The sequence below is a fragment of the Aotus nancymaae genome, unplaced genomic scaffold (assembly GCF_030222135.1).
Source record: "Aotus nancymaae isolate 86718 unplaced genomic scaffold, 86718_ANA_hifiasm-v0.15.2.pri h1tg000012l, whole genome shotgun sequence".
In the NCBI taxonomy this organism is placed as follows: domain Eukaryota; kingdom Metazoa; phylum Chordata; class Mammalia; order Primates; family Aotidae; genus Aotus; species Aotus nancymaae.
This window is the reverse complement of record NW_026988423.1, coordinates 30909634-30934911: the sequence shown is the minus strand read 5'-3', so window position 1 is coordinate 30934911 and position 25278 is coordinate 30909634. Positions and strand designations below refer to the sequence as shown.

Below are 25278 nucleotides of genomic sequence, written 5' to 3'. Positions count from 1 at the left end.
GCGGATGTGGTCTTCCTTCCCCTTGCCTCCATCACACCCACCCCGCCCTCCAAACTTGGCTAACACCTTGGGTGTGAAGGGAGAGAGAAGAAATGGCAGCCATGGGGTGGTGGGGAAGGCACTGAACTTAGCATCGGAATTCCTAGGCCCTAAAACTGGCCCTTTCATTTTTCAGCTGTGTACCCTTGTCCAAATCACTTAGCCTCTCTGACCCTCAGTTTCTTCAACTATAAAGTGAGGATTAAGAATGCCCGCCTTACCAATGTTCGGGGTTATGGTAAAGAGAAAGATGAGTGTGTATAGGAAAGCATTTTGCAAACAGCACAGAGCCTCTCAATGTACCTTTGAAAGTTGCCTGGCTAGTTCTGCAAAATGTCTGGTTGTCTATTTCTGCATAACAAATCACCTCCAAGCTCAGCGGCTTAAAACAACCAGAATCATGCCTCAGTTCTCACAGTGTCTGCAGGTCAAGAAGCTGAGCCCGGCTTAGCTGGATGGTTCTCTCTGCAGTCAGACATAGGAGGGGCTGGGGTTACTCATCTGGTGCCTGGGCTGCACAGATGCAAGCAGCCAGGGGCTGGAGTGCTGCATAGTAGCAGTGCAAATATTGAGAAGGGATGAGATCTGTGCATGTTTCAAAGGCGGAACCCACAGCCATCAGGACCTGAGAGAAAGGGCAAGTCAAGGACGGCCCCACGGTGTTTAGCCTGAGCTCCTGGCAGCATGCACTTGCCATTTGCTGAGTGCCAGGACTATAGCCCGGCTGTCCTGTGCCTCAGGCTGGTGCATAGCACTGCCTTTGACAAGGAGAGCGGTGAGGAGGGCAGGGAGCACCCACAGGGGCTCAGAGATGGCAGGTGAATCTCTGAGTGCCCCTCCTCCTCCATGGTCCTGACTGTGACCACAAGTTACTGCTTACACCTGGCGTCACAGCAGGGAGGACACAGCAGGGTCTCTTCCTTCCTGAGGCATTTGCCGCCGGGGCGGCGCTAGACAGAGGAGGAAGGCCACGTATAAGGAGTAACTCAGGCCTGCATTCCAAGCAATGTGTCCACACATACAACAGCCACATTCAGAAACCCGGCCAGCAAGGATGAGCAGTGAAGAGGAACACAGCGCAGGGAGGCTTCTGGGAGAAAGCAGAACCACCCCGGGGTCAGGCAGGGAGGCTGGACGGCCCTGGAGGTGGGGCGCAGAGAGGAGGGTTCGTGTGGAGGACCTCTGTGGGCTCAGAAGGCAAGAGAGGCTGGGCCAGGTGACAGAGGGCCCAGAAGTCAAGCTGACAGTCACACTTCACTCTGCAAACAAGGGAAAGCCGCTGGGACTTCCTGAAAGGCAAGAAAGAGCCAGTTTGTAGGCCCTGCCCTAAGCGTCCTCTTCCATCTGCCTCCGCTTGCTCTCCCACTTCCTGCAGTCCCCCGCAACCCGCAGCACAGCCCAGGGTCCGAGAAACAGGCCCTGGGGCTTGCCTGGAGGTCAGGGCCTACGAGGGGCCAGCTAAGTACTCAGTGCCCCCTAGCCGCCCTGGCTGAACCTCTCACTCCCCTGCAGACACCACGTCAGAGACTGCAGGAGCCTCTGCTCCCCTGGCTTCTCCCCGTCCGGTGCCATGCGCATCCCTCAGGCCCGGGCCCTTGTGGCCTGATAAAGGTGAGTGTCGTTCCCAGGGGTGTTGATGGATGAGCTCAGGAGTGGCTGCCCGTCTCTATCTGTGGGGCCTCGGGAGCCCATCCATCTTTCCTTGGCAGCCCGTGCCTTCCCCAGCACTCACCTTCCCGAAACAGTTCCAGGCCTGAACATGCCCCAGGTGGGTCCCAGGGCCCGAGGGGTTCCTCTACATTTTATTCCCAACAAGGACAAGAAAGAGGCAGCTTCCCTCCCTGGGAACACAGTAAAACTAAGTTCAGAGTGAGGCATCGTTCTCAGGCACAAAATGTAAAGGGTACCAAAAAACTCAATAATCTACATAAATAACATTTTAACGCAATAGTTTTAAAAATCCAAATGAATGTGAAAAAATCTGTAATAAACAAAATATCAAAATATTAGGCAAGATAGGATCAGCAACAGTGCCGAGCCAAGCCGCCTCAGACCCTGTGGCAAAAGGAAAAACGTGCGCTCCCCTATTTACTTCTATAATGTAATTTTTAAGTGGTAAATTTTTTCCAAAGCATTGAAGTAGTTGGAAAAATACTGAAACATTTAAAAACAGGTGTATTAAAACCCACAACATTATGTTAAGCTTAACTATTTTATTTACAGCAAAAACAGAGTGTATTTCATGTAACTTTTCTAGCTTTAATGGAAGCTAACTCACCAGTAATAGTAATCATCTTTGCTTATCTCATTTTCCATTGAGAAAATTAGCATCTTTGACCATTTCCCTTGGCCAAGCAACCATCTTAAATAATTCTTAATTAACTGCAGCTCTCTGATCCTGTCTTTACTTAAAATTGTGATCTTTTGCTCATTGTGGATATTTTTACATTTGTTTTGACTTTTAAATTTGCATTAAGATATTATTTATTTCCATTACTGGGGTTTTGGATATACTCTGAAAGTTTGTGCCCGAGACAAGAGCCTCACTCACCTCCCCCTAATCCCTGCCTTGGGTCAGAGAGGTGGTGCTGGGCTGCCTGCCCCCAGCCTGAATTAGGAAAGGTTCCAGGACCCAGAACAATCCTTGAAGGAAGGAAGAAGTAGGAATAAGCCAGCTCTGGGGCCAGCAACTGCCCTGTTACTATGCATTTGTCCAGGTGGGGCCGCTTGCTGTAGGTTGGGGGAGGGCTGTAGGGAAACCTCTCTGGATTTCAAGTTCAGGTTCAGTTCCAACTCTCACTGCGTGCTGCCTGAGAGGTATCGGGCTCAATGCCGTGGTCCTCATCAAGCCCTTTCCTCCTGATCCCACTGAGTCCCTGGTCCCCACCAAGCCTTTTCCTCTGGAGTCCAGCAGAGCTGCTGCCTGCCCTGAGAGGCCATGAGACAGAGGGAGACTGCGACCCTACCTACCTCACTGCGTCTTTATGAGGCTCCAGGTCAATACCTGCAGGGAAATTGCTCTGCAACACACAGTGCTGACGCTCGCCCCCTGCCGGTTAGCTGCAGCACCGAGGCTGTTCCTGGCCTCTTGGGTCACTCAGCCCAGGGCCAGGAAGTTCTGCTGTGTGTCTAACTTAATCCCGCCACCCTCTTCCCCTGGTCTGTCTTTTCTGGAGACCAGCCTTGCCATCTGCCTGGAGGCCTCTATCTAGTCCTGCCCTCTCCCTCTCCAGAGCATCTGAGAGGAGGAAAGAGCAGGATGTCAGGGCAGGTGAGAAGCCAGGGCTCCCTGCACAGCCCAGCTCAGAGCCCCTCAGCATCTTGATATTTCACCATTGACAGCCACTGAGGCATGAACTGCTTGGAAGAAAAATCCCTTTCAGAGTCAATTTATCAAAGTTTGATAGGAAGTCATAAAAATGGCCTGGTGGCTGTTCCCATCCAACAGCTGAGCCGAGGCATGCTGTCTGACAGTGGCAATTAGCAGCCTCATCCCCTCGTCCTCCTCCTTCCCACTCCAGCCCATGCTTCCCTAGCCCCTAGGCCCCTACAGATAGAAACACCTCTCAGAGAACAGGACAGACAGAAGCTAATTGGGAGCAGGGATGTAACTTCAGCAAAACTAATGAGGAAGTGCTTGAGTGGACAGGGGCTGAGCAGGGCTTTGCGAAGCCACCAGGTCCATCCCCCTGCCTTAGAATCATGTCACCTTCTCACATCCAACTTGGCCCTGATGGGAGGTAGGGGAGCAGGCTCTGGAGAAAGAGGCCTGTCCTCTCTTCCCCAGCTGTGTCTCCACCAACAGTTCTTCCAGATGTCTAACCTCACGCCCTCATGCTGCAATCTGAACCCATCTTCCCCTTTCAGTGGAGACTATATATAGATTATCCTCTCAGTCCCTCGGTGGCCTCTGAAAGTTATCCGTTTGTCCATTTTATAAACCCAAAGGAAGCTGAGGCAAGCAAGCATGGGGCCCTTGGCTCACTAAAGGCAGGTGAGAAAATGAAAGTTTGGATTCTGAAATCACTCTATCTATACTCCAAATCTGCCTGCCGTGGTGGCTCGCACCTGTATTCCCAGCACTCTGGGAGGCCAATGCAAGAGGATCACTTGAGGTCAGGAGTTCAAGACCAGCCTGGTCAACATGGTAAAACCCCATCCCCACTAAAAATACAAACATTAGCCAGGCATGGTGGCACGCACCTGTAATCCCAGCTACTCGGGAGGCTGAGGCAAGAGAATCGCTTGAACCTTGGAGGTGGAGTTTGCAGTGAGCCGAGATCATGCTACTGCACTCCAGCCTGGGCAACAGAGCAAGGCTCTGTGTCAAAAAAAATAAAAAATTAAAATTAAAAAACCTCCAAATCTGTGCTGTGGGAAACCCAAAGAAATGGTAACCTTAGTTGCTTTGGGCATGTTGCTCAACTGCTCTGTGCCATGCTGGAACTCCTGAGTCTTCTCTCTGGGGACAGACATGGGCAGGCGCTCCTGATATGGCCTCCTTACCTGCTCCAGACCTGGACTCAGGGGACAGACAACACAGGAGTCCAACAGTCTGACTCAGAGGGGAGCAGAGATCCAGGATGCAGATGTTAGCCAAAGTCGCATGGCCTTGAATTAGTTCTCAGGCAGCTCTGCAGGAAGAGAAGGCTCTTTCTTTCCTCTGACAGCAAGTGTCCCCCTCCACCTTCACACAGGGAAGCAGCCACTCAGAGCCAGCACGTGCCCACCCTCCTTGGGCTCACATTGCATTGGGACACCTGAGCAGAGTTCCGGGCTAACAGGCTTCTGGCCTTCCCTCGGCCTTCCTGACTCGGGGGTTTCACTGCCATGCCCACTCTCAGATGCAGACACTGACGCCGGGACGTGCAACTTGCCCGAGCCCGCACAGCTAGAACACTTTCTAGCCTGGAGACTCAGGGCTTCCTTTGGGATTCCAGTTTCAGGATTATCTGAAGCCCTCCCTTCTTTTCACACAGGACCCTTTCCACTATGGGATAGACCCAAAATCCAGACAGAGCCCCACCTTGTTCTCCAAAGGGACGGCAGGCTGTCCACTCTCCTCCACCCTCCAAACCGCCCCCCACCCCCAGGCAGGTGGGCTATGAATCCTCCAGCATTGGTGTACCCCTACACCTTTAAGAGCAAATGAGCAGGAATGTGCATTCACTGAGCCGTGTCCTGGGGACTTCACAAATGCCATCCCATGGAACATCCGCTAACCTTCACAGTATTATTCTCCCTCTTATTTTATGATGAAGTCACAGGCTCAAAGAGCTAATTAACGTATCCAAGTCCACACCGCCCGGAACTGGGGAGGCCAGGAGTCAATCCCAGGTCTCACTGCAAACACAACTCTGTATCCCTGGCCCAGTGGCGTGTTCGCTGAGGTCGTATCTCAGCCCCCAGGAATTCTGAGCACCCACGGAATACAGACCTACATGGTCCATTTCCAATAACCTGCCTCCTAGACAGGGCCGGGCTAAAGAATGCTTCATGGGGAGAACGCCCTGCTCACCTCTCCCGAGCGAGTGGTGGTGTCCAGTGAATGCAAATTAATGCTAATGGGAGTCTAAAATAAACATACTCAGAAAGTAAAGCTGCCTTGCCTCCCCAACCCCCACCACACACACACACACACACGTATTCCAAAGCCACATGCAAATGATATTTTCAATTATAGATCAGATTTGAATTATCTATGCCTCTGGCCACAAACATGAGTGTCCATCATGGGAGCAACTGTGACTTTAAGACACATCCATGCATTTCACTTCAAATCAACACTGGACACCTCACGCCATCCACTCAGAGCAGCTCATGGGCTGCTCCCGAGCAACACGTCTCATTTTCCCCGACGTTTGCGGCACTAACACACCCAGATTCCAGTGCAGTGCCGGGATGGAGATCAGAGCTGAGACCCATGTATTTTAGCCCGGACTGATCCAGGCACACCCACTGCAACCCGACACCATCCTGTCTCTTAATAAAGGATCCACCTGAACAACACACTTTCCATGCCAAGTGAGTTGCTCATCAAAGGGAAAGGGGAGCCTCAGAGCGAGACAGCAAAAGAACAGAGGCGATTAAGGATCCAAGGGTCACTAGGCCTAGCTGATGGGTCTCTGGGAGAGGGGCAGTGGGAGGTGGAGAGTGGAGAATGCAGAGGGAAAGGGACAAGCCCAGGGTCTCAGGAAAACCAGTGGACACCAGCTGTCCTGAGCCCAAACTCATGGTGATTCAAACATCTGCATCCAGCAATGCCCTTATGGACTGCAAATCTCAGCATCTCCCAAAATTGGCCCAGGAATCCAAGATAGGGTGACAACAGGGCCAACAGGAAGCTTCTAGAACATAGTTGACACTCAATGCATATCAATATATTCTAGATCTGCCCTTCCCAAAGTATCCCCTCTGGAAGCTTTGTTTTGCCCACCTAACTCCCCTTTCATGCAGGTATCTCTTCTGACCCTTCCATCATTGATGGGTGCTCATCTTTTGATCACCTGCTCCGTGCAGGCTGAGCTGGGACAGGAGAGACAGAGGAACATGACTGGGTTGCTTCCCTTGGGAAGCTCCCATCAAGCCAGGCACCCGGGTCCAGCCAGAAGTAATTCCGATGCAGCTGGCTCTGCACAGCAAACGCAGGGCATCCATTTACAGCTTCCATCCAGCTCAGCCCCATGCCAAGGTGCCAGGCTGAGCCCTGGGACGCACACCAGGATGAGACTGGCCGCTGCACTCCAGATGCTTTAGCACAGTCTAGTGGAGGTCAGAGGGAACATTTGAGCAAAGCCTGAACGTCGTGTAGGTGCCCACAAGTCGGGAAAGGGAAGGAAGCGCAGTCTCAGAGGAGAGAGCCGCCAAGCTGGGGTCCGAGGCCCGTGGCTGTGTGGCTGTGGGCTGCGGGGAGGAGCTCTGTGGCTGGAGACAGGCATGGGGTGATGGGGTGATGGGGTGAAGCTGCAAGGGCAGTCGGGCCTGGGTGCTGTGGAGTCTGGGACACCATAAGCAGAGGGACAGCATGATTAAGATTATTAAGATTGTCATTTCGGGGGGACCCCTGTGGGGAACAGGTGGGAGCAGGAGAGGCCAGAGGAGAGAAGGGCCTAGCAATCCTCCCTGTGTGGCTCAGGGGTGGGGGAGGCTGTGGGCTCCAGCACACAGAGCCTCCCCTGCAGCTCCCTGGGCCACAGGTCAGGTCACTGGGAGCCGTGGCTCCTACCATGCTGCTTCTCTTCCACTGCACAAAGGCATTTGGTCTGAGCTTCCTTGACACTCTGACTTAACCCAGGGAGCAGCTCATCTTAACACAAGAGCAGGCAGTGGGTCTTCAGCAGTGGCCTGTCTTTGTGCTCACCAACTGGCTGCCTCCACGACCCAGGGCCTAGTACATTTTCTCCTTTAATCCTGCATCATTCGAGGCACGCATTAGCTCTGCTTTACAGATGAGGAAACTGAGGCTCAAGAAGGTTGAGAAACTTGTTCAGGGTCACCCTGTGGGGTCATTCCCAGCTCTATCTGAGAGCAAAGGCTGTGCCCTTTCTTCACCGGCCTGACATCACCCACCTTGGACTGGAGATGCAGGGGCCTGGGTGGCCCCAAAGCCAGCCCCTCCAACACTAGCAAACATAATTGTAGGATGATCAGAGCCAGATGAGAAGTCCCTCTCTGCCCCAGTGAGTAGAGGCTCACACACAGTCGACCCAGTAACCAGATTCTTCTAGTAAGGGGCTTACTCTGATACAGAGCACTCTAATGCCAAAACCGGCCCCATCCCACCTCGATGGTGACGGAGTGAAAAGAAGACACCCTGGGAGAAGAGGTCATTCCTTCCCTCCGACCCTGCTTCCTGTGAGCGCCATCCCATGGTGAAAGCTGTGGTGCCACCAAGTTTCTCTTGACCCATTTGAGGATAGGACAGAAGGACTCGTGCCGGAGTGCGGGGTTGAGGGGGCAGCCAGCTCCCTGCTGAGTACCACTCTGGAGTCGCCTGTGACTAAGACAGGAAGCTCACATCCAGTGACTGTCCCCACAGGGTATAAAGGCAAGGCCCTCCTCCCCAGAATGGGGCAAATGTGAAAAATGAGGAAGAGAGATTTCAAAAAATAACTATAAGGCCAAACTGTAGATGAGAATTAAAGCACTTTCTTCTAATGAATTCTAAAAATAATTGCCCTTTTTCAAATGTAGAAGCTTATACTTTGGGGGAAAAAAAGGCTCAAGTCGGAAAAAGATTTTGACTTTTTCCTCTCAGCATTCTGGCAAACAGTGGGTCCGGTAAATGCGCATAAAGTTGAAAGGCATATTTGAGGGATTTTCTGGGATTCCCCGAAATGAGTGTTTGCGGCAAGAGGCCTGGGCAAGTGTTCTGCTTGTTTCCTTCCTCGGAATGCTGCCACTCGGTTTTACGGTCCTCCGTCCCAAAGGACTGTGCGTGTCTCTCCCCACATCCATCTTCCTGAGCAGGTGACTTGCACCCCACGCCCCTCGCCCCTCTGTGTCTTTGCCTCTCTGCCTGTCTGGTCCTATTTGTGCCCTTCTCTCTCACTGTCACCTCTCTACTGCCTCCTCCTGTCTGCCCTGCTGGCCTATGTAACCAAGATGTGGAACCAATGCATGCTTTTATCCTGCAAAACACAGCGTTCCTATCTGCCATCTCAAAGGAAAGCTACTGGAATGCCTTACACTTGTTTGTTAAACCCCTTAATGAGCTGACTTTGACCCTCTTCCTGCACCTCCCTGTTTCTGTAAAGACTTCTGAGGCTCCAGGGTGTCGGTAGGCAGGGTTTCTAGCTGGCCTCGTTTTCGTCGTAACTGAAACCGTGAGGCGCCTTGAGGAGGTGGATTTGCCGGATGGGGAGCCCATAGCAAAAGCAACCATATCAGTTCTGCTTTCTATTTATGCGACCAGCGGGGACACTGCAAGTCCCTGCCTGGCCCTTTGCTGGGTCAGGATGGCCGCCTTGATGCTGTTAAAGCTACCGAAGTGAACCAACACGGAGCCCCTTGCTAGCGCAGACTATGGCGCCGCAGTTAGGACCGGGTGGTTGGGATGGCAGGATCTGAGCCAGAGTCCTTGCCAGTTGTGTGACTTGCCCCAAATGTTTTGGCCAGTCCGTACCTCAGTTTACCCATCTATAAAATAAGGCTACTACAAGGGCCCACCATACCATGAAGCATGGATTTATACAAGTCCATGGCGGCGACCATGATGGGCTTTTCCCACCAACCCAGCTGTGTTGAGCAAAAGAACCCCCAAATCAGGTTAAGGTCGAAACCAGCTGGAGAGCTTTGTGAGCCGCTGCAAGGGGGCACATGCCGGTTATTCCTGCAAACACACCTAAGAAGCGCTCTCACCTGACCTGCAGCCATCAGCATAGGAGCTGGGCTGGAGAAAGGAGAAAATCTCTTGCACAGCAGGACTGAGAGGGTGAGTGGAAGCCACCCAACACACACCCAGGCCTCCCTGCCCCTGCCCTACTCACCCCTTCCTCTCTCCAGTTTGATGCACACCCACACCCCACTGTCCCTTCCCTGCTGGTGTCTCCCAGGCCCTCTCACCCCTGCTGTGCACACAGCGGCCTGCAGTGCCCTCCATCACCTGGTGCCGGCACAGCATGCTGGTCTGCTTGCATGCAAATCACAGAGGCTCCCTTCTCCACCTGCTTCCCTTCCTCCACTCCTCATACAGCCTGGGACTTACTGCCTGCTCAGTATTAAAAGTCCATCTCCTCACAAGCAGCTCCACCCTGAGATGCTCATACCCTCTTTCAGGGTTAACCAAAAGTCAGCGGGACACTCACCCTTCCTAATTTGAGGAGGGAACCAAGCCACTGCTGACTTTGACTCTGACAGCACATGGCTCCCTGCCCCTGGCCCACTAGCCCAGCCCTCCCTCCCTTGGGGGTTCCTGCCTAAAGGCAGTGGGGTTACCCATCACACCTGCACAGCTGTGGGATCTTTGGCTCTGTGACCTCCTTGTCATCGCTCTAGTGGTTTGAAGGTATTTTGAGGCAAGGTACTGACCGTTCCATCTCGGGAGTCCAGAGCTGGGCATGGAACAAGGTCACAGCAGAACAAGAGGTGGAAGCAAGCCCATTTCACATGCAGTACGCTGCTCTCTGCTCCCATGTGGAGTTCCTTATTGAATAAACAATGATAACACTAAGAGCTAAAATATAGTGGGTTCTTACTACAGTGCCAAAGCCTGGGACAAAACACTGTATAGCTCCTACATTAACTCATTTAAACAGCACACCAGCCCTGTAAAAAAGGCTACTATAATATCTATGACATTAATATCATCCAGCCCAGAGAAGTAATTTGCACATGGTCACGTGGCCAGTGAGTGATGGAGCCAGGAGCCCAGCCAGGCACTCTGACTTCAGGTCCTCCCTTATCCCCTAAACAATATGAGCTCCAGCTGAGGAGTGGGCTTCCCAGTATCGCAAACCTTTGCAGGGGACCTCTGAAGGCAGCTAGTCCAGGGTCCCCTCCACCCCCAGGTAAGGGGCAGAGCTGAAACTACCTCCAGCGTATCATCCTCCCATCCACGTGCCATCATCCTAAACCTGCACCTTGCTGCTTGTTCCTCTTTTCCCTCTGTCCCCAGCCTCCAAGAAGACACGTCTGTGGTATTGTGCCACCAAATATATAGGATGCCATATCCTTAAGAAATCCCATTTACACCTTGTCCTACATCTTCTTAATGTAGACCTAAGTGGAGGTGGGGAGAGTCTGAAGAGGAGGAAACACACCTACATTAAATACATCACATATATGTAATTAACACATCTATAGGATTGTCAGATACAATATAGGATGCCCTGTTAAATGTGAATTTCAGATAAACATACTTACACTACCATTTTTTAATTTACCTGAAATTTACATTTAACAGAGCATCCTGTTCTTTGATTTGCTAAGTCTGGAAACGCTACACATATCCCAGCTCTGCTGCTTACTAGCTATGTGATGGTGGGCAACTAACTTAACTACTTTGTGCCTGGTTCCTTACCTCTAAAACGTGCATCATAATTGTATCTACCTTATATAGAGTTGTGAGGATTAAAGAATATTTGTAAAGGACCCAGAAGAGTTCTTGCTGTATGGTAAGCCCTATACCAATGTTAACTATTATGCATATTATTGGTGCCGGTTCTTTATGACTGCATCCAAGGTAATATACTAGGTGGTGAGAGGCAGGCAAAGAGGCGTCAAGACTCCCACCCTGCAACTTCAGGGAACCTGAAAAAGGTCCACAAGTCAATGCAATATAGATGTTGTGAGGGCCAGTGTAAGAGGTGCTCAGGTGGGAAGGGGGGCTTCTAATTCAGTGAGATCAGGCAAGGCACCAGGCAACAAGTATTTATTAAGTGCTGACTATGAACCAGACACTAAGTACTAGAGAGAGAATCTGCCAAGGACCAGCCCTCAAGAAGCTCACAGCCTCAGGGGAACAGCAGACGGTAATGGCACCAATCACCACAGGTACCTGCAGAGGTGGGCACTTGGTCTTATGGCAGTGCAGAGACTGGAGGCGAGAGAGGCAGGGGCCAAGATTGAGAGAAGACTTTCTGGAGGAGGTGACAATAGCCTGAGTCTTAAAGAATAACCAAGAGTTGCCAGGCATGGTGGCTCACGCCTGTAATCCCAGAACTTTGGGAGGCTGAGGCAGGCAGAGCACGAGATCAGGAGATCGAGACCATCCTGACTAACATGGTGAAACCCTGTCTCTACCAAAAATACAAAAAAATTAGCCAGGCGTGGTGGCAAGTGCCTGTAGTCCCAGTCACTCGGGAGGCTGAGGCAGGAGAATCACTTGAACCCGGGAGGCGGAGGTTGCAGTGAGCCGAGATTGCGCCACTGCGCTCCAGCCTGGGTGACAAGAGGGAGACTTCATCTCAGAAATAAAAAATAAAAAAAGAATAACCAAGAGTTAACAAGACATGATAGGTCTTTCAGCTGATAGGAAAGAGGCTGGGATTCCAGCCAGCTGAGACTCGGGCAAGGAGATTCCCAGCAGAGGGAACTTCGCAAGCCAAAGCGCGTAGTTGTAAAAGGGCGGGCTATCCTCGCAGCAGAGTGAACGGTCATGCAGAAGAAAGCTGCAGAGATGAGGCCTCACTGGAGAGAACTGGGGAAGGCCCCCGTGATGAGGAATTGATTTTTGTGCTGGAGCAGTGGGAGCCATTGAACACTGTGAGCAGCAGCCTGAGCCTCCGGAATAGTCACCTGGCCATAGTGGAGGGAGGCAGATGGGAGGGAAGTGGAGAGAGAGTTGATGCCGTGGGCCCAGTTCTGAATCAAACAGCAGGGGACTACTGGGTTACATCAGTTAGCTTCTGCTGCTGCAGGGGAGAAAAAGTAATATATTTTCCTCATTCATTACAAGGTTTGCAGCTGACACCCCTGTAACAAAAGATAGATTAACAAGAGAAAAGTGCAACAAATTTATTTAACCAAAGTTTTATGTGAGCTTTCAGAAATGAAGGCCCCAACGCCATGGGAAAATTGTGTATTTGTGGGCTTATGTTCAATAAAGAATGGGCAGTTGTGCAGAAATGTGATTGGGCAAAAAGGGGGTAAGACCTCATGGTAATAAACTGGAAGAACTTAACAAAGCTTTGTACATTCTTCTTGGAGTTCTTGTGCCCCATTTCTTTCCTCTGGGTATACGGCAGGATCCCTCTGAGGGTCTGATGACCCAGTTGCAGGAGAGATGGGTCAAAGAATTTTTTACGGCTAGCCCTCATCCAGGAAGGCAGGGGATTAGAAAGTAATCTTTTTTTTTTTTTTTTTTTTTTTTTTTTTTGCTCAAGCTGGAGTGCAATGGCACAATCTCAGTTCACTGCAACCTCCACCTCCTGGGTTTAAGCGATTCTCCTGCCTCAGCTTCCCAAGTAGCTGGGATTACAGGCACGTGCCATCACGCCAAGCTAATTTTTTGTATTTTTAGTAGAAACGGGGTATCACCGCTTTAGCCAGGCTGGTTTTGAACTTCTGACCTCAAGTGATCCACCCGCCTTGGCCTCCCAAAGTTCTGGAATTACAGGTGTGAGCCATCGCGCCCGGCCTAGAGAGTAACTTTTTGCTTCTGCTGTTTCCTCAACTTCTAAGATGCAAGATCTTGGAGTATTGTGTTCTGAGCCTTGATACTGCATAAAAAAAAATATACCCCAAGACTATGAGTCAGCAGTCTGGGCTGAGCTCAGCTGAGACAGCTCATCTCTGCTCCACATGGGGCTCACACATGCCTTTGCAGCCCATAAGCCGTGTGTGCCTCAGTAGGCACAGAATGTGGGGGGCCCAGAGGGAGGGGACCCCAAGCCAGGCAGAACAGTATGGAATCACCCATGGGAGCAACAGGGTCTTCACCCAGCTCCCAGCAGGGCAGAGCAGGGAAAAAGACATAGACCTTTGCTTTTCCAAGGGGACTGAGCACCAGACTTCTAAGTCCCAGCTCCCCTGCCCATCTATCACCTTTCAAAGGAATGAGCCCAGTCTGCTTAGAGAACAAATAACATGCCACATCATACTCAGACCCTTTATAAAGCGTCTTCCCATATTACATCTTCCTTGACCCTGACAACTATACAGTGAATCTGGTTTTGTTATTTTATTTCATATTTTACTAATGAGGACACTGAGACACAGAGAGGCTAAGCAATTTTCCCATAGCCACAAGCCAGTAAACCTAGCACCCAGGATTTGAGCCCAAGCTGCCCAACCTTCAAGTTAGCAAAGCAAAAGGAAAGGGGCAGGCCGGACGTGGTGCCTCACATCTGTAATCCCAGCACTTTGGGAGGCTGAGGCTGGTGGATCACCCGAGGTCAGGAGTTTAAGACCAGCCTGACCAACATGACGAAAACCTGTCTCTACTAAAAATACAAAAAATTAGCCAGGCATGATGGTAGGCCCCTGTAATCCCAGGGAGGCTGAGGCAGGGGAATCACTTGAACCCGTAAGGCAGAGGTTGCAGTGAGCCGAGATCACGCCATTGCATTCCAGCCTGAGTGACAAGAGCGAAACTCAGTCTCAAAAAAATAATAATAATAAGGAAAGGGGCAATTGGGGAGGAGCGATTTACTCCAATAACTGCAGGTGGCTCTTACCCACAAAGAGGAATTGAGGTAAGAAGTGATGAAAAGCGAGGCTGAAGAGTCAGCAGTGGCCCAAAAGTTCAGACTATTCAGGTGGCAATGAGGGACTTTCAGAGGATTTGAAACAAAGGAATGCTAGATATTCAGCACGTGGTGGGTGAGTGACTGGTTGACTGGATGGGTGAATAATCAGACTTTTGTAACAGTCACTCTGGAAAAGCGCAGAGGACTTGGGCGTAGAGGGGAGATGCAGTATTATAATCCAAGCATGCAATGATGATGGCTGATCCAGGAAGCCTGTGGGAATGGAAAGAGACAAATCTGAGCGATACTCATAGGGTTAACCAGGCTGGTTAGCAAGGCAGGGTAAAGGAGAGTGGAGTCCAGATTGACTCCCACATTTCTGACTTGGTCGCTGGACAGTGGGGCCATTCACCATAATATGGAATATGGGGAGGGATGGGTGTCACGGGAGAGATGGTGAGTTTAGTGTCACACATGCCGAGCCTCCAAGGCCCGTGGACAGATGGATCATGAGTCCCGAGCTCAAGAGAGAGATCTGGCCCAAGATGCTTCTTTGGAATTTATCAGCATAAAGATGTGAGTTGAGGTCACAGAAAAGTGAAGGTTTTCCATTTGATAGTGTGTCAAATGAGATATGGCCAGCAAGAGCTAACTACCAAAGATCAACATTTAAGGAGTGGGAAGAAAACAAAAAGTAACAACCAGAGAGGAAGGGAAAAGCCAGGAGGGAACCCCGGAGGCCAATTTAGGATGTATCTATTCCCCAAACAGTGTAACTTTCTTCTTAGTACTTATCAACACCTAACCTTATATTATGTATTTGTTTATTCATTTATTGTCTGTCTCTCCCACTAGAAGGTAAACTCCACTAGGGCAGAAGCTTCATGTCCCTAGTGCTCAGAGAGGGCCTGACACATAGTATGTGCTCAATACGAATTTTGTCAAAGAATTTTCAGCAAGCACTGGGAAGCTGACCCCTAAAACCAGGTTTAAAAAAAAAAAAAAAAAAAAAAAAGGTCACCTCCCCAGGGTGTCTACATCCTGCAGTTCTGCGTTGTGGCCATTAGATGGCGTATGTGTGTAAGTGAGGAAATGGGAGACTGGGATTACACGCCGCCCAGAACCAGAGAACCAGGAAAAGCCACAAAAAGGGAGCAAGGAGTTAGGAAGGCTGAAGACATCATTTGTCCTTTCCCTTAGCAGACATCGCTAAGGCACCAACTGCGAGCCAGGCTCATGCTTCCTGGGGCCCTCTGAAACTCAGATTGCGGGGAGGGAAGGGAGGAGAGTGTCTGCCAGGTCTGAATGCCCCCTGGGACCGGCAGAGCCAGCTTTGCAGAACTGCAGGGCCAGGAGTTAATGTGAGGGCTGCTGCAGCTGCAGACAGTCTGGGAGCTGCTCTCACTCCAACAGAACATATTACAGGCTCAAAAAAAAAAAACCCGAGTCTAAATTCCAACTTCACCACTTATGGCTGTGTGATCTTTGACAAGTAATTTGCCCTCTCTGAATCTCAGCTTCCTAACCTATAAAATGAAGACCTTAATAGTCCCCACCTCAAAGGATATAGAGAATAAAATGAAAGGGCCTTGGCACAGCACTTTGCACACAGCCACAAAGCTAAATATTGCTCCTAAAAGTTACACATAATAACCAACATTTGCATAGACCTTTACAACATTCTCTGTGTATCTTTCATATCATAAAGTAATTCTCCTGATAACCCTGCGAGATAGGTATTTTTATTACCTCACTTCCCAGATAAGAGGGCCAAGGTTGTCAGATTATATAACTTGTCCACAACTTTACATATGGCCCGTAAAGTGATCGTCTCAAGTCAAGTTCATCTCAGAAAACGTATATGCCACCCTGTCCCCTGTGCGGCAGGCAGGCACTCTGCTGGGAGATGGGGATCCAGATGGAAGTCACGGTTCAGGGAAGAGACACATACACAGATTTCCATAGGATGTGGCAGCAAGTGAGGCAGGGATGCTTAGATGCTATGGGATCAGGGATCAGACAGAAGCCCTATATACTTGGCCCAACTGGGAGATTCTAGAAAGGCTTCTCAGAGAGGGTGCCCTCTGAACTAAGTGTCAAAGGTGTATAAGAGTGGCCCAGGAGACCAGTGGTCCAGGAGAACACCAGCATTTCAAGCTAAAGAAATGACATACGCAAAGGAACCTGTTCTGAAACAAGATGGTGCAACACCAAAGCCAGTAGCAGGGAGCAGTCTCCCCTTTCTCTGGTCTGTCCCAGGTGGGTGGAGGGAGCAGGGAGCCGGCGAAGGGATCAAAGGCCCCCATACGAACGTTTTTGTCCGGCGAGGCTTCCCTTCATAGAACTTGTCAGTTTGTCATGATTCTACCTAGGAGCCCTTAGGGCAGCGATCCTCCAGCTTGAACGTGTGTATGGATTGTCTGGGGTCTTTTGAAAGGCACATTCTGACTCAGGACGTTTGAGGTGGAACACAAGAGTCTGCTTTTCTAACAAGCTCCCAGGAGGTGCCGAGGCTGCACACACGTCCATCTTGGGCACTAGCCTGGAGTGACAAGGGTCTTCCCATCAGCTCTAAGATGGCAGGCTGTGTCTGGCTTCCCTCAGCCATCACAGCCTCAGCTTGTGACATGGAGGAGGCTGATGAGAGAAAGGTCAGGACGGAGGGAGGCAGGAGGGCAGGGCGCACGGCAGGCTGACCGCAGGGCTGCAGTGGGGAATGTGGAGATGGAGAAGATGCTGAAGTTTTGGAAGATGCACCCCAAAGCCCTGGCATCCTCCCTCCACTGTAGTCTGTGCTGAAACTCCTAGCACACACTCTGTCAGGTGGGGCTAGGGCCTGCTAAGTAAAGAGTGGCTGGAACAGACTGAGGGCCCTTGGCAGAAGAAAAGCAAAGAACCCACAAATGTCCTCCTCCCCACTTAGCCAAGAGTCACTGCTCTTGGCTGCCATGCTCCGCCTGCCACCCTCTCCCCATCCTACGTTCCAGACAAATCAGAGGACAGCAGCCATGGAGAAACAGGCTGAGAACCAGCTCCCATCGCCAAGCCCTCCTCAGCCATGCTTCCCTCTCACCAGGAGAGGCAGGGAGCACCAACCCTGATGCCACAGCAACACAGAGTTCCTACACAGCTGTCCCAGCCAGCCTCAGAGCGGCCCCCACTTTGCCCTCCTCCCTTCCACTACTCACCCAGCCCACTCCCAACTCTACCCAATACACACACACATACACATATATACACGTGTATATACATATAAACATACATGTACACATACACATCTATACATGTGTGTACACATATACATATATACACATGTATATATACAGATATACACACATACACATACATACACATATACACACATACACATATACATACACATATGTACACACATACATACATATATACACATGCACACACATATACACACACATATACATGTGTGTATACGTGTATGCATATATGTATATACATATGCATATATATGCCCATGTATACACATATATACACACATACACATATACACACGTACACACACATAGATACACATGTGTATGCATATATATACATGCATGTACACATATACATATATACACATGTGTATACACCTATACATATAAACGTGTATGTACACATACATACACATAAACACACATGCACACATGCACATACATATACACATATATACACACGTGTATACACATATATACACACAAACGTATATACACACGTGTATACACATATATATACATGCATACATATATACACACATATATATACACACATACATATATACACATACACATGCACACATGTATAACATCTATACACATACACACATGTACACACATATATACACACACAGAAGATTAAAAATGCTGACCTCAGAGGCCAATGCCCATGACAACCACCCCTACCCCCATCTCCACGCCCCTTCTGAGGGTCTTTTATTTAACAAATAATGTTCAACAAACACTTCTTTAGCGCCTACCATGTGGTACAGCAACATCACAACGACCAAGACAGATAAGGTCTTTGTTGTCCTTTCTAGGACGATGACAGAGAATAAATGAACCCAGTGATCTAGAAAGTGCAGGGGTGGGTAATGGAGAGTCACTGAGGGGCTCCTGAAGCTGCACCCTCATTGACAGGAAGAGCCAGCAGGGCAAGGAACAGAAAAAAGAAGTCCAGACAGAGAGGAGCAGGGCAAGTCCGGCCCGGAAGGAGCTGGGTTTGCTGAGCAGCAGAGAGGCAGTGGGCCCAGGGCCTGCTGAATCAGGAGTGGCTGGAACAGGCTGAGGTCCGGGGCAGCAAGGGCCGTGGGTGCTGGTGCTTGTAGGCAAGGCCCACTCTCATTCAGCGGGAAGGCCGTGGAGGGCTTCGTGTTTGTGATAGATCACTCTGCCAGCTTCGTGGGGAACGCGCTGCTCATTGAGTTAAATGAGAACCAGTCTTGCTCTCCGAAGGGCTGGGCATCTATGAGCTTCTCCACTATGCGCAGTATGGGAGCAGGAGGGCGGCCCTGCTGGTCCCCCACCCCTCCAGCTGCCACTGAGCAGCCGTGCCCAGAGACCAACCATCCAGGCTGATGGAACACCTGAAGAACTCCTGGGTCCCAATTGGGTGGCCACGTCAACATTGGAGGAAACTCCCTCAGTGCTGTCCTTGTCCTGGCACCAAGAGTTTTTCCAGCCTGCTCAGGCTAGGCTGGACAACCTGGCAAACTGTCTCTTAAAAAAAAGGTTAGAGAGGTGAAAGAGAACCTTAGTGCACAAAACAGATGAAAGCTTTACCTCTCCAGCTGGAGCCAGGATGTGCGTCCCAAGCCCAGTCTCACGCTTCTTTGCCCTCCCTCACTGGTAACTTTGGGTCAGCCTCTTGTGCTGTCTGGCCTCGGTTTCCCTCTCCCCATGCCACCTCTCCACCCAAGACCCCATTGTCCTTGGCAGCAGAAGTTGGAGAAAGCTCTTGGGGGCTCCCTCCCACACACAGGGAAAGGGTCGCGTGCCCCCACTGCCCACCCACACATGGCAAAGTCCGCTGGCCTGGGCAGGGAGGGGCAGAGCAGGAAGGGAGACTGAAATTGCCTGCTCCAGTCCTGGCCAACAGGAGAATACAGTGTAAAGAGCGCAGCAGCCCGTGATGATGTGTTTCCTTCATAATCAAAGCCCCAGGAGCTAGCTGGGTTCAAGAGTGTTGCTCAGCCACCCCCAGCTAAGGCCGCGCTATGGCCTCTCAGGCCAGCTTCCAGCTCTGGGGACCAACTCTGCCTGGGGTTCGCTCAGGGCCTCCCCAGGCCTCAGTGCCCCAACCGTTTATGCCGTTTTCTCCTGATTGTCAACAAGCCCAACGCAAAACAGTCAACTATTTTTATCTCCGGATTAATCACCAAAAGGCTAACGCTTCCAACTTCCTTGTGATTAAAAATTAGAAGCCCAAACTCTATAGTGGTTGAGGATAATAACCAATCCTGCGAGAAGGTGATGAATAATGCATCTCCAGGCCAGGGCCGATCCGAAACTTCCTCCCCTCCCCGCTGCCCGGCCCAGCCAGTCTGAATGGGGAGGTAATGAGGAGCCCCCTTCCACATCAGACACAGCTGCCAAGAACGACTGCTGATTTCTCTTCAGCCTGCTGGCCCCCAAACATCCTTCCTCCTCACCAACCCCCACCCCACCCCAGCCCCCACCCCCATCTGGTGTGCAGTGAGGCGAAGACCAATCAATAATGCATGGCTACGTGAATACCCAGAGTGATAACCACTTATTTGGGAAGATGTAATCAGGCCCCATTCTGAGGGTGGATGTATGTGTGTGGCTGTGTGTGCGCCCGAGCACTCCCACAACACGCCCCACTCCCTCCTCCCTCGTCCTCACTCCCTCTAATCCGATATTCCAATAACACAACACTCCAGCCGCCAGGAGGAAGGGCCTGTCCTCTGGGTGTTGGATTTTCAGGAAGGTCTCTGCGGCAGCTGCACTGTACTCAGAGCAAGCAGAGGCTCCATGCATTTCAGCCTAGACCCCAGAAAGCTGGTCCTGCCATGGGGCCCCCTGGGAAGCTCCCCAGATTCCCAATGCCTGGGGTGCCCTCCAGGGACTGAGACTTGGCTGGTCAGGGTGTGGCCTGCCGTAAGATTTTCAAACCTCTGCAGAGGAGCACGCAGTCAAGGCTCCAAACCCCTGTTTAAGGCCTAGCAAATGTCAGTGCTGGAGGGCAGCCAGCTCCCAGATCCTCCGCACTCTCACACTCTCAGGCTGACACCTGAAGCCACCCGGAGAGAAGGAGCTTCCTGCTCCACCCTCTGCTCGCAGGCACTTTGCACAGGCACTGTGAAGGCTGAGGCCCCAGGTATCCAGGCTGGCCCCAGCGCTCTTTTTCCGGGCCCCAGCTAGCTCATGGAGCCTGAGCTCCTCCATCCTGGCTGGGGAGGCTGCCTCGAAGAAAGAAGGAGGAAGGCTGGCCACCTCCGGGGCCGGCTCTTCCCGCTGGAAGGCGCCCACCCACCTCGTGGAGACGCAGTTCCCTCCTCCCAAGCGGTTACACCCACCCCCGCTTAGTGGAAAGCCCTAATCCGCCTTCCTTTTGCTCTGTGGCCAGGCCCACCCCAAGGAAGCCAGTGGGCACTAATGAAAGGGTGTGGGTGGATGGCTGGGGGGTCATCTTCTCTGTTCAGAGCATTCCCGCCTGCTTCCTCTGGGCCTCCTGGGGAGGCCTGGCTCGAGAGCCCAGAGCCAGGCGGGGTTGCATGAGGCCAACTCTGTTCCTGAGCCAGGATCTCGGTGGAGTCCAGGGCTTGCTGCCCCTGGGGTCAGTGATCACATCTCAGAAGCCCCGGGAGGTTGTTTTTCCCTCAGGAAATGGCACTGCTGGGCTATGAGTGTAGGCGCAGGCCCCCAAGGCCGGGCAGGGAGGGCAAGGCGGCTGGTCTGAAGGTTTGCTTCTTGGCTTCTTACCTGGCCCACGTGGGGGCCTCCCGTCCCTCCTGGAGCTTCCGGAGAAGCCAAAGTGGACCAGGAGTGGGGCTGATGGGGCGATTCCCTGGGACGGGGAAGGAAGCCTCTCTACAGGCCGAGGCTGGAAGGCTGAGCCAGCGGAGTCAGGACAGGCCCGGAGCTGTGACTGTCCAGCTCGGAGCTTCTCCAGCCCAGAGCCCCGAGCACAGAGCCCGCTTAGAAGGGCGGGCTTTCTCTGGCCAGCAGGCAGAGAGGACCCTTTGTGTTAGGTCCCCAGGCCCCCATCACCCAACTACCCCTTCTCTGTTTGCTGTGTACCCACATGACTCATGTCTTGATGTGCCCGGAGACCCTGAGCCTCTCTCAGCCTCCAGAGCCAGTGGGCCCAGCCCCTCCTGGGGGAAAGGAAACGGATTCTTCAGAGGACAGTTGCCTCATCTCCTGTCCCTCCTGTGGCTTGTCCAGGGAGCAGCAGAGGCCTGAGACCCTCAACGTGTCCCCAAGCACAAGCATGGGACGAGGCTTTGTGTCCTAAGGCAAGGCACTTCACTTCTCTGGGCCTTCCCTCCAAACTGATCATCCACCATCCTTCGGCCTGTGGTCCTCATGGGAATCAAAGCGGTGACTCCCGTGGGGCCAGCAAATGTCAGTGGGGCTTCCCTCAGGCACAGGGCTCTGTGCTGGGCACTGCAGAGGCCACGCTTCGACGTGGATGTTCCCTCCCCCTGGCACTCAGGATCCCTTGACACGAGCCATCTGTCTCTGACCACACTACAAAATGCGGGGGGAAGGCTGGGCTAGGAAAGAATCAGGCTGCCTCTGGAGATGAAGGGGCTGGAGTGAAGAGCTCAGCAGATGCCAGCATCTGCACAGCCCTCTCAAGGGCTGGCTCCACCCTGAAGGGCTGCCCTGTCCCCTGCCCCCTGCCAGGGAAGGGGCCGGTCTAGTGCTCCCGGGTTCCCTGGGCCTGGCCTCCAGCCCTGGCTCTGCCACCGTGTGATCTTGAGCCAGCCACTCATCCTGCTGGAACTCGGCTTTTGGATCTGTGTCATTGGGGTGATCATGATGTTGACCTTGCCAGGCTGTTGTGAGGACTAACTCAGACAGCAGGTGTGACGGTGCTTCATTTAAAGAAAACAGAGCCCGGTGCCCTGGCTCTCGCCTGTAAACCCAGCACTTTGGCAGGCCTAGGTGGGTGGATCACCTGAGGTCAGGAGTTCGAGACCAGCCTGGCCAACATGGTGAAACCCCATCTCTACTAAAAATACAAAAATTAGCCAAGTATTGGCCAGGCATGGTGGCTCAGGCCTGTGATCCCAGCACTTTGAGAGGCTGAGGTGGGCAGATCACCGGAGGTCAAAAGTTGAAGACTAGCCTGGCCAGTATGGTGAAACCCCGTCTCTACTAAAAATACAAAACAAAAATCAGCCGTGAGTGGTGGCATGCACCTATAGTCCCAGGTACTCGGGAGGCTGAGGCAGGAGACTCACTTGAAATAGAGGTTGCAGTGAGCTGAGGTTGCACCACTGCACTTCAGCTTGGGTGACAGAGAGAGACTTCTTCTCAAAAAAATAAAAAATAATAATAATAAAAAGAAGTTAAAAAAGAAAGAAGCCACAGACATGACCTGGGCCACAGAGCTCTGCTTCCCGGTCTGGGAGTGCAGGCTGCGGCTGCTTGCCCCGTCCCCTCTCGGCTGGCCCTGAGCAGGGATGCGAAGATGGGTGGGAGTATCCTCTGCAGCAAGCACGCACTGACCTGTCAGGATCACTGCTCGGGGCTGCTCTCATCCTTACCACACGAGGGGATGATGTGTTTTATTCAAATATGATAATTATTGTTTGTCATCATCTCTCCACAAAATCCTCCCAGCCCGGCCTGCCATCCCGCCTAAGGGGGCGGCCTCGGCCTGACCTGGGTGCTTCTCTCTCCGCAGTACCGCCTGATGACCCTGTCATTCTGGGGGGCCCTGTGATCAGCCTGCGTGCGGGGGACCCCCTCAACCTCACCTGTCATGCAGACAATGCCAAGCCTGCAGCCTCCATCATCTGGTTGCGAAAGGGAGAGGTCATCAATGGAGCCACCTACTCCAAGGTGAGGCCTGGTGAGGTCCTAGGGGAGGGTTGGAGGGCAGCGGGTTGTTGTGGATGGGTTTGAAGGAAAGTGGGTGGGGAGGGGGCTAGGCGGACAGGGAGTTGATGGGGAGGAGGCTAGGTAGGGAGGGAGCTAAAAGGAGTAGGGGCTGAATGAGGAGGAGACTAGGAGGGTTAGAGGTTAAGTAGAGAGGGGGCTGGGGGGGCTGGATGGCGAGGGGGTTAAGCGCAGAGGGGTAGGCGGGAGGGGACCAGGAAGGGAGGGGGTTAGGTAGAGAGGGGGATGGTGGGGGCTGAATGGGGAGGGGGCTGGGAGTTAGGTAGAGGGAGGATGGTGGAGGCTCGTGGGGAAGGCCTGGTGGATTAGGTTGAGAGGGGGATGGTGAGGGCTGGATGGGGAAGGAACCAGCTCCCCTGTCTCTCTGCAACTGTCCCTCTCTCCTGAGTGTCTCCCTGTCCCTTTTTGTTTCTCTCACTCTTTGTCTCCCTGCATCTTTCTTTGAGGAGGCTCAGGGACAACAGTGGCCAGGGTCTAGGGGTGCAAATAAGACACAGGATGCAAGCACAGTCTGGATGTTTGCGGCTCCCACATTCCTATGTGGAAATCCTCACCCCCAAGGTGACAGTGTTAGGAGGTGACTAGGTCATGAGGGTGGCGCCTCATAAATGGGATCAGTGCCCTTAGGAAAGGAGGCCTGAGGGAGACCCTTGCCTTTCCACATCGTGAGGACACAGTGAGAAGAGGGCATCTATGAACCAGAGTCTGTCCCTCAACAGACAACAAATCTGCCTGGATCTTGGTTCCCAGCCTCCAGAACAGTGAGAAATAAATGTCTGTGGTTTCTAAGCCTCCCAGTTTATGGTGCCTGGTTATAGCAGCCCAAATGGGTTAAGACAGATACCCAGTTAAATTTGAGTTTCAGGAAAATAATAACTTTTTAGTAGAAATACCTTCCAAATACTGCATGGGACATATTTGCAGGCCACACTTATACAAAAAAAAAAAAAGTCATTCTATATGTGAAATTCAAATTTAACTGAGCATCCGTATTTTATTTGCTAAATCTGGCCACTTTCCAGGGCTTTTGGGTGAAACTGTTTAGGCTCCACCATCTCCAAGGTGCCTGGCTCAGGGGCCAGGGAGGGCTGAAATCCAGCCCCGAATCCCTTACCCAACAGCCCTTGCCCGGCCGTGTCTCGAATTCACACACGATCCCAAGGGCTGGAAGCACCCTGAACTGGCCTCCGTGTTAATTGTGTCTTTAAAATGTTCTGTGCTTTATGATGCTTTGACATCCTGGGACCTCAGAGACCCAGGCAAGGAGCAGGGTAAGCTAATTCCTGGAGATAGCGAGCATGCTTTGTATCAAAGCAGACCAACCAACCCCAAGCCCAGGCCCCACGGCCTTTTTTTTATCAGGCTGCTATAGTCCAGGACACTCTGCCCCTACCCTAAATCTCCCCAGGCCACACATCAGGGCCCTGCAGCCCAGGGCCCAGGGAAATGATCCAAGCTATCCAATCCTAACCCTGCCTCCCTATTCCTTCCTATGAAAGCAATCCACAGCAGAGGCTCCCCACACCTCCCACCCCGGCCCCAACTGCCTCTGGGACCTCCACGTGGGCACTACCTAACGTGGCAGGCCCCTTCCTCTGGGAACTATAAGTAGCAAACTGTCTTTTCACTGGCAGTTGTCTCCTGATCTGTTGGCCTCCCTATGCCTGAATAAAAGCAAAATTCCGAGTACATTTTTAAACAACGCCCACCAAACTCCACTCAACAAACTGTGCATAGAGTCCCAGGTGAGGCTGACGTACCGCAGAGCCTTTAAGATGAACCAGGCTTTACAGGACAGCTGGGCCAACTTTTTTGTCTGCAGCTAGAAAATTGAGACCTGATAGGGAAGTGACTGCCCTTCTTAGCAGTAGAGTGGGCAGTGCCAGGCCTGGAACCACAGCCTCCTGAAGCCCCGGCCTCTGCTCTTGCCCAAACTCCTCCCAGGGCAAGCTGGCCCCCCAAGCTCTGCAGCTGGGGGTACAGCCTCCAGAACACCCACTCTC

General features: G+C 52.0%; 1 protein-coding gene across 2 annotated transcripts in view; it reads left to right on the top strand.

Moving 5' to 3' along the window:
* The window catches only part of KIRREL3 (kirre like nephrin family adhesion molecule 3), a 565117-nt gene that overhangs the window by 494292 nt on the left and 45547 nt on the right, over positions 1-25278 (top strand). For both annotated transcript variants that reach the window (XM_012470132.3, XM_012470130.3), the window contains exon 6: positions 23061-23218. In XM_012470132.3, coding sequence (XP_012325555.1) covers positions 23061-23218 — 158 coding nt within the window. The remainder of the gene's footprint in view (positions 1-23060; positions 23219-25278) is intronic.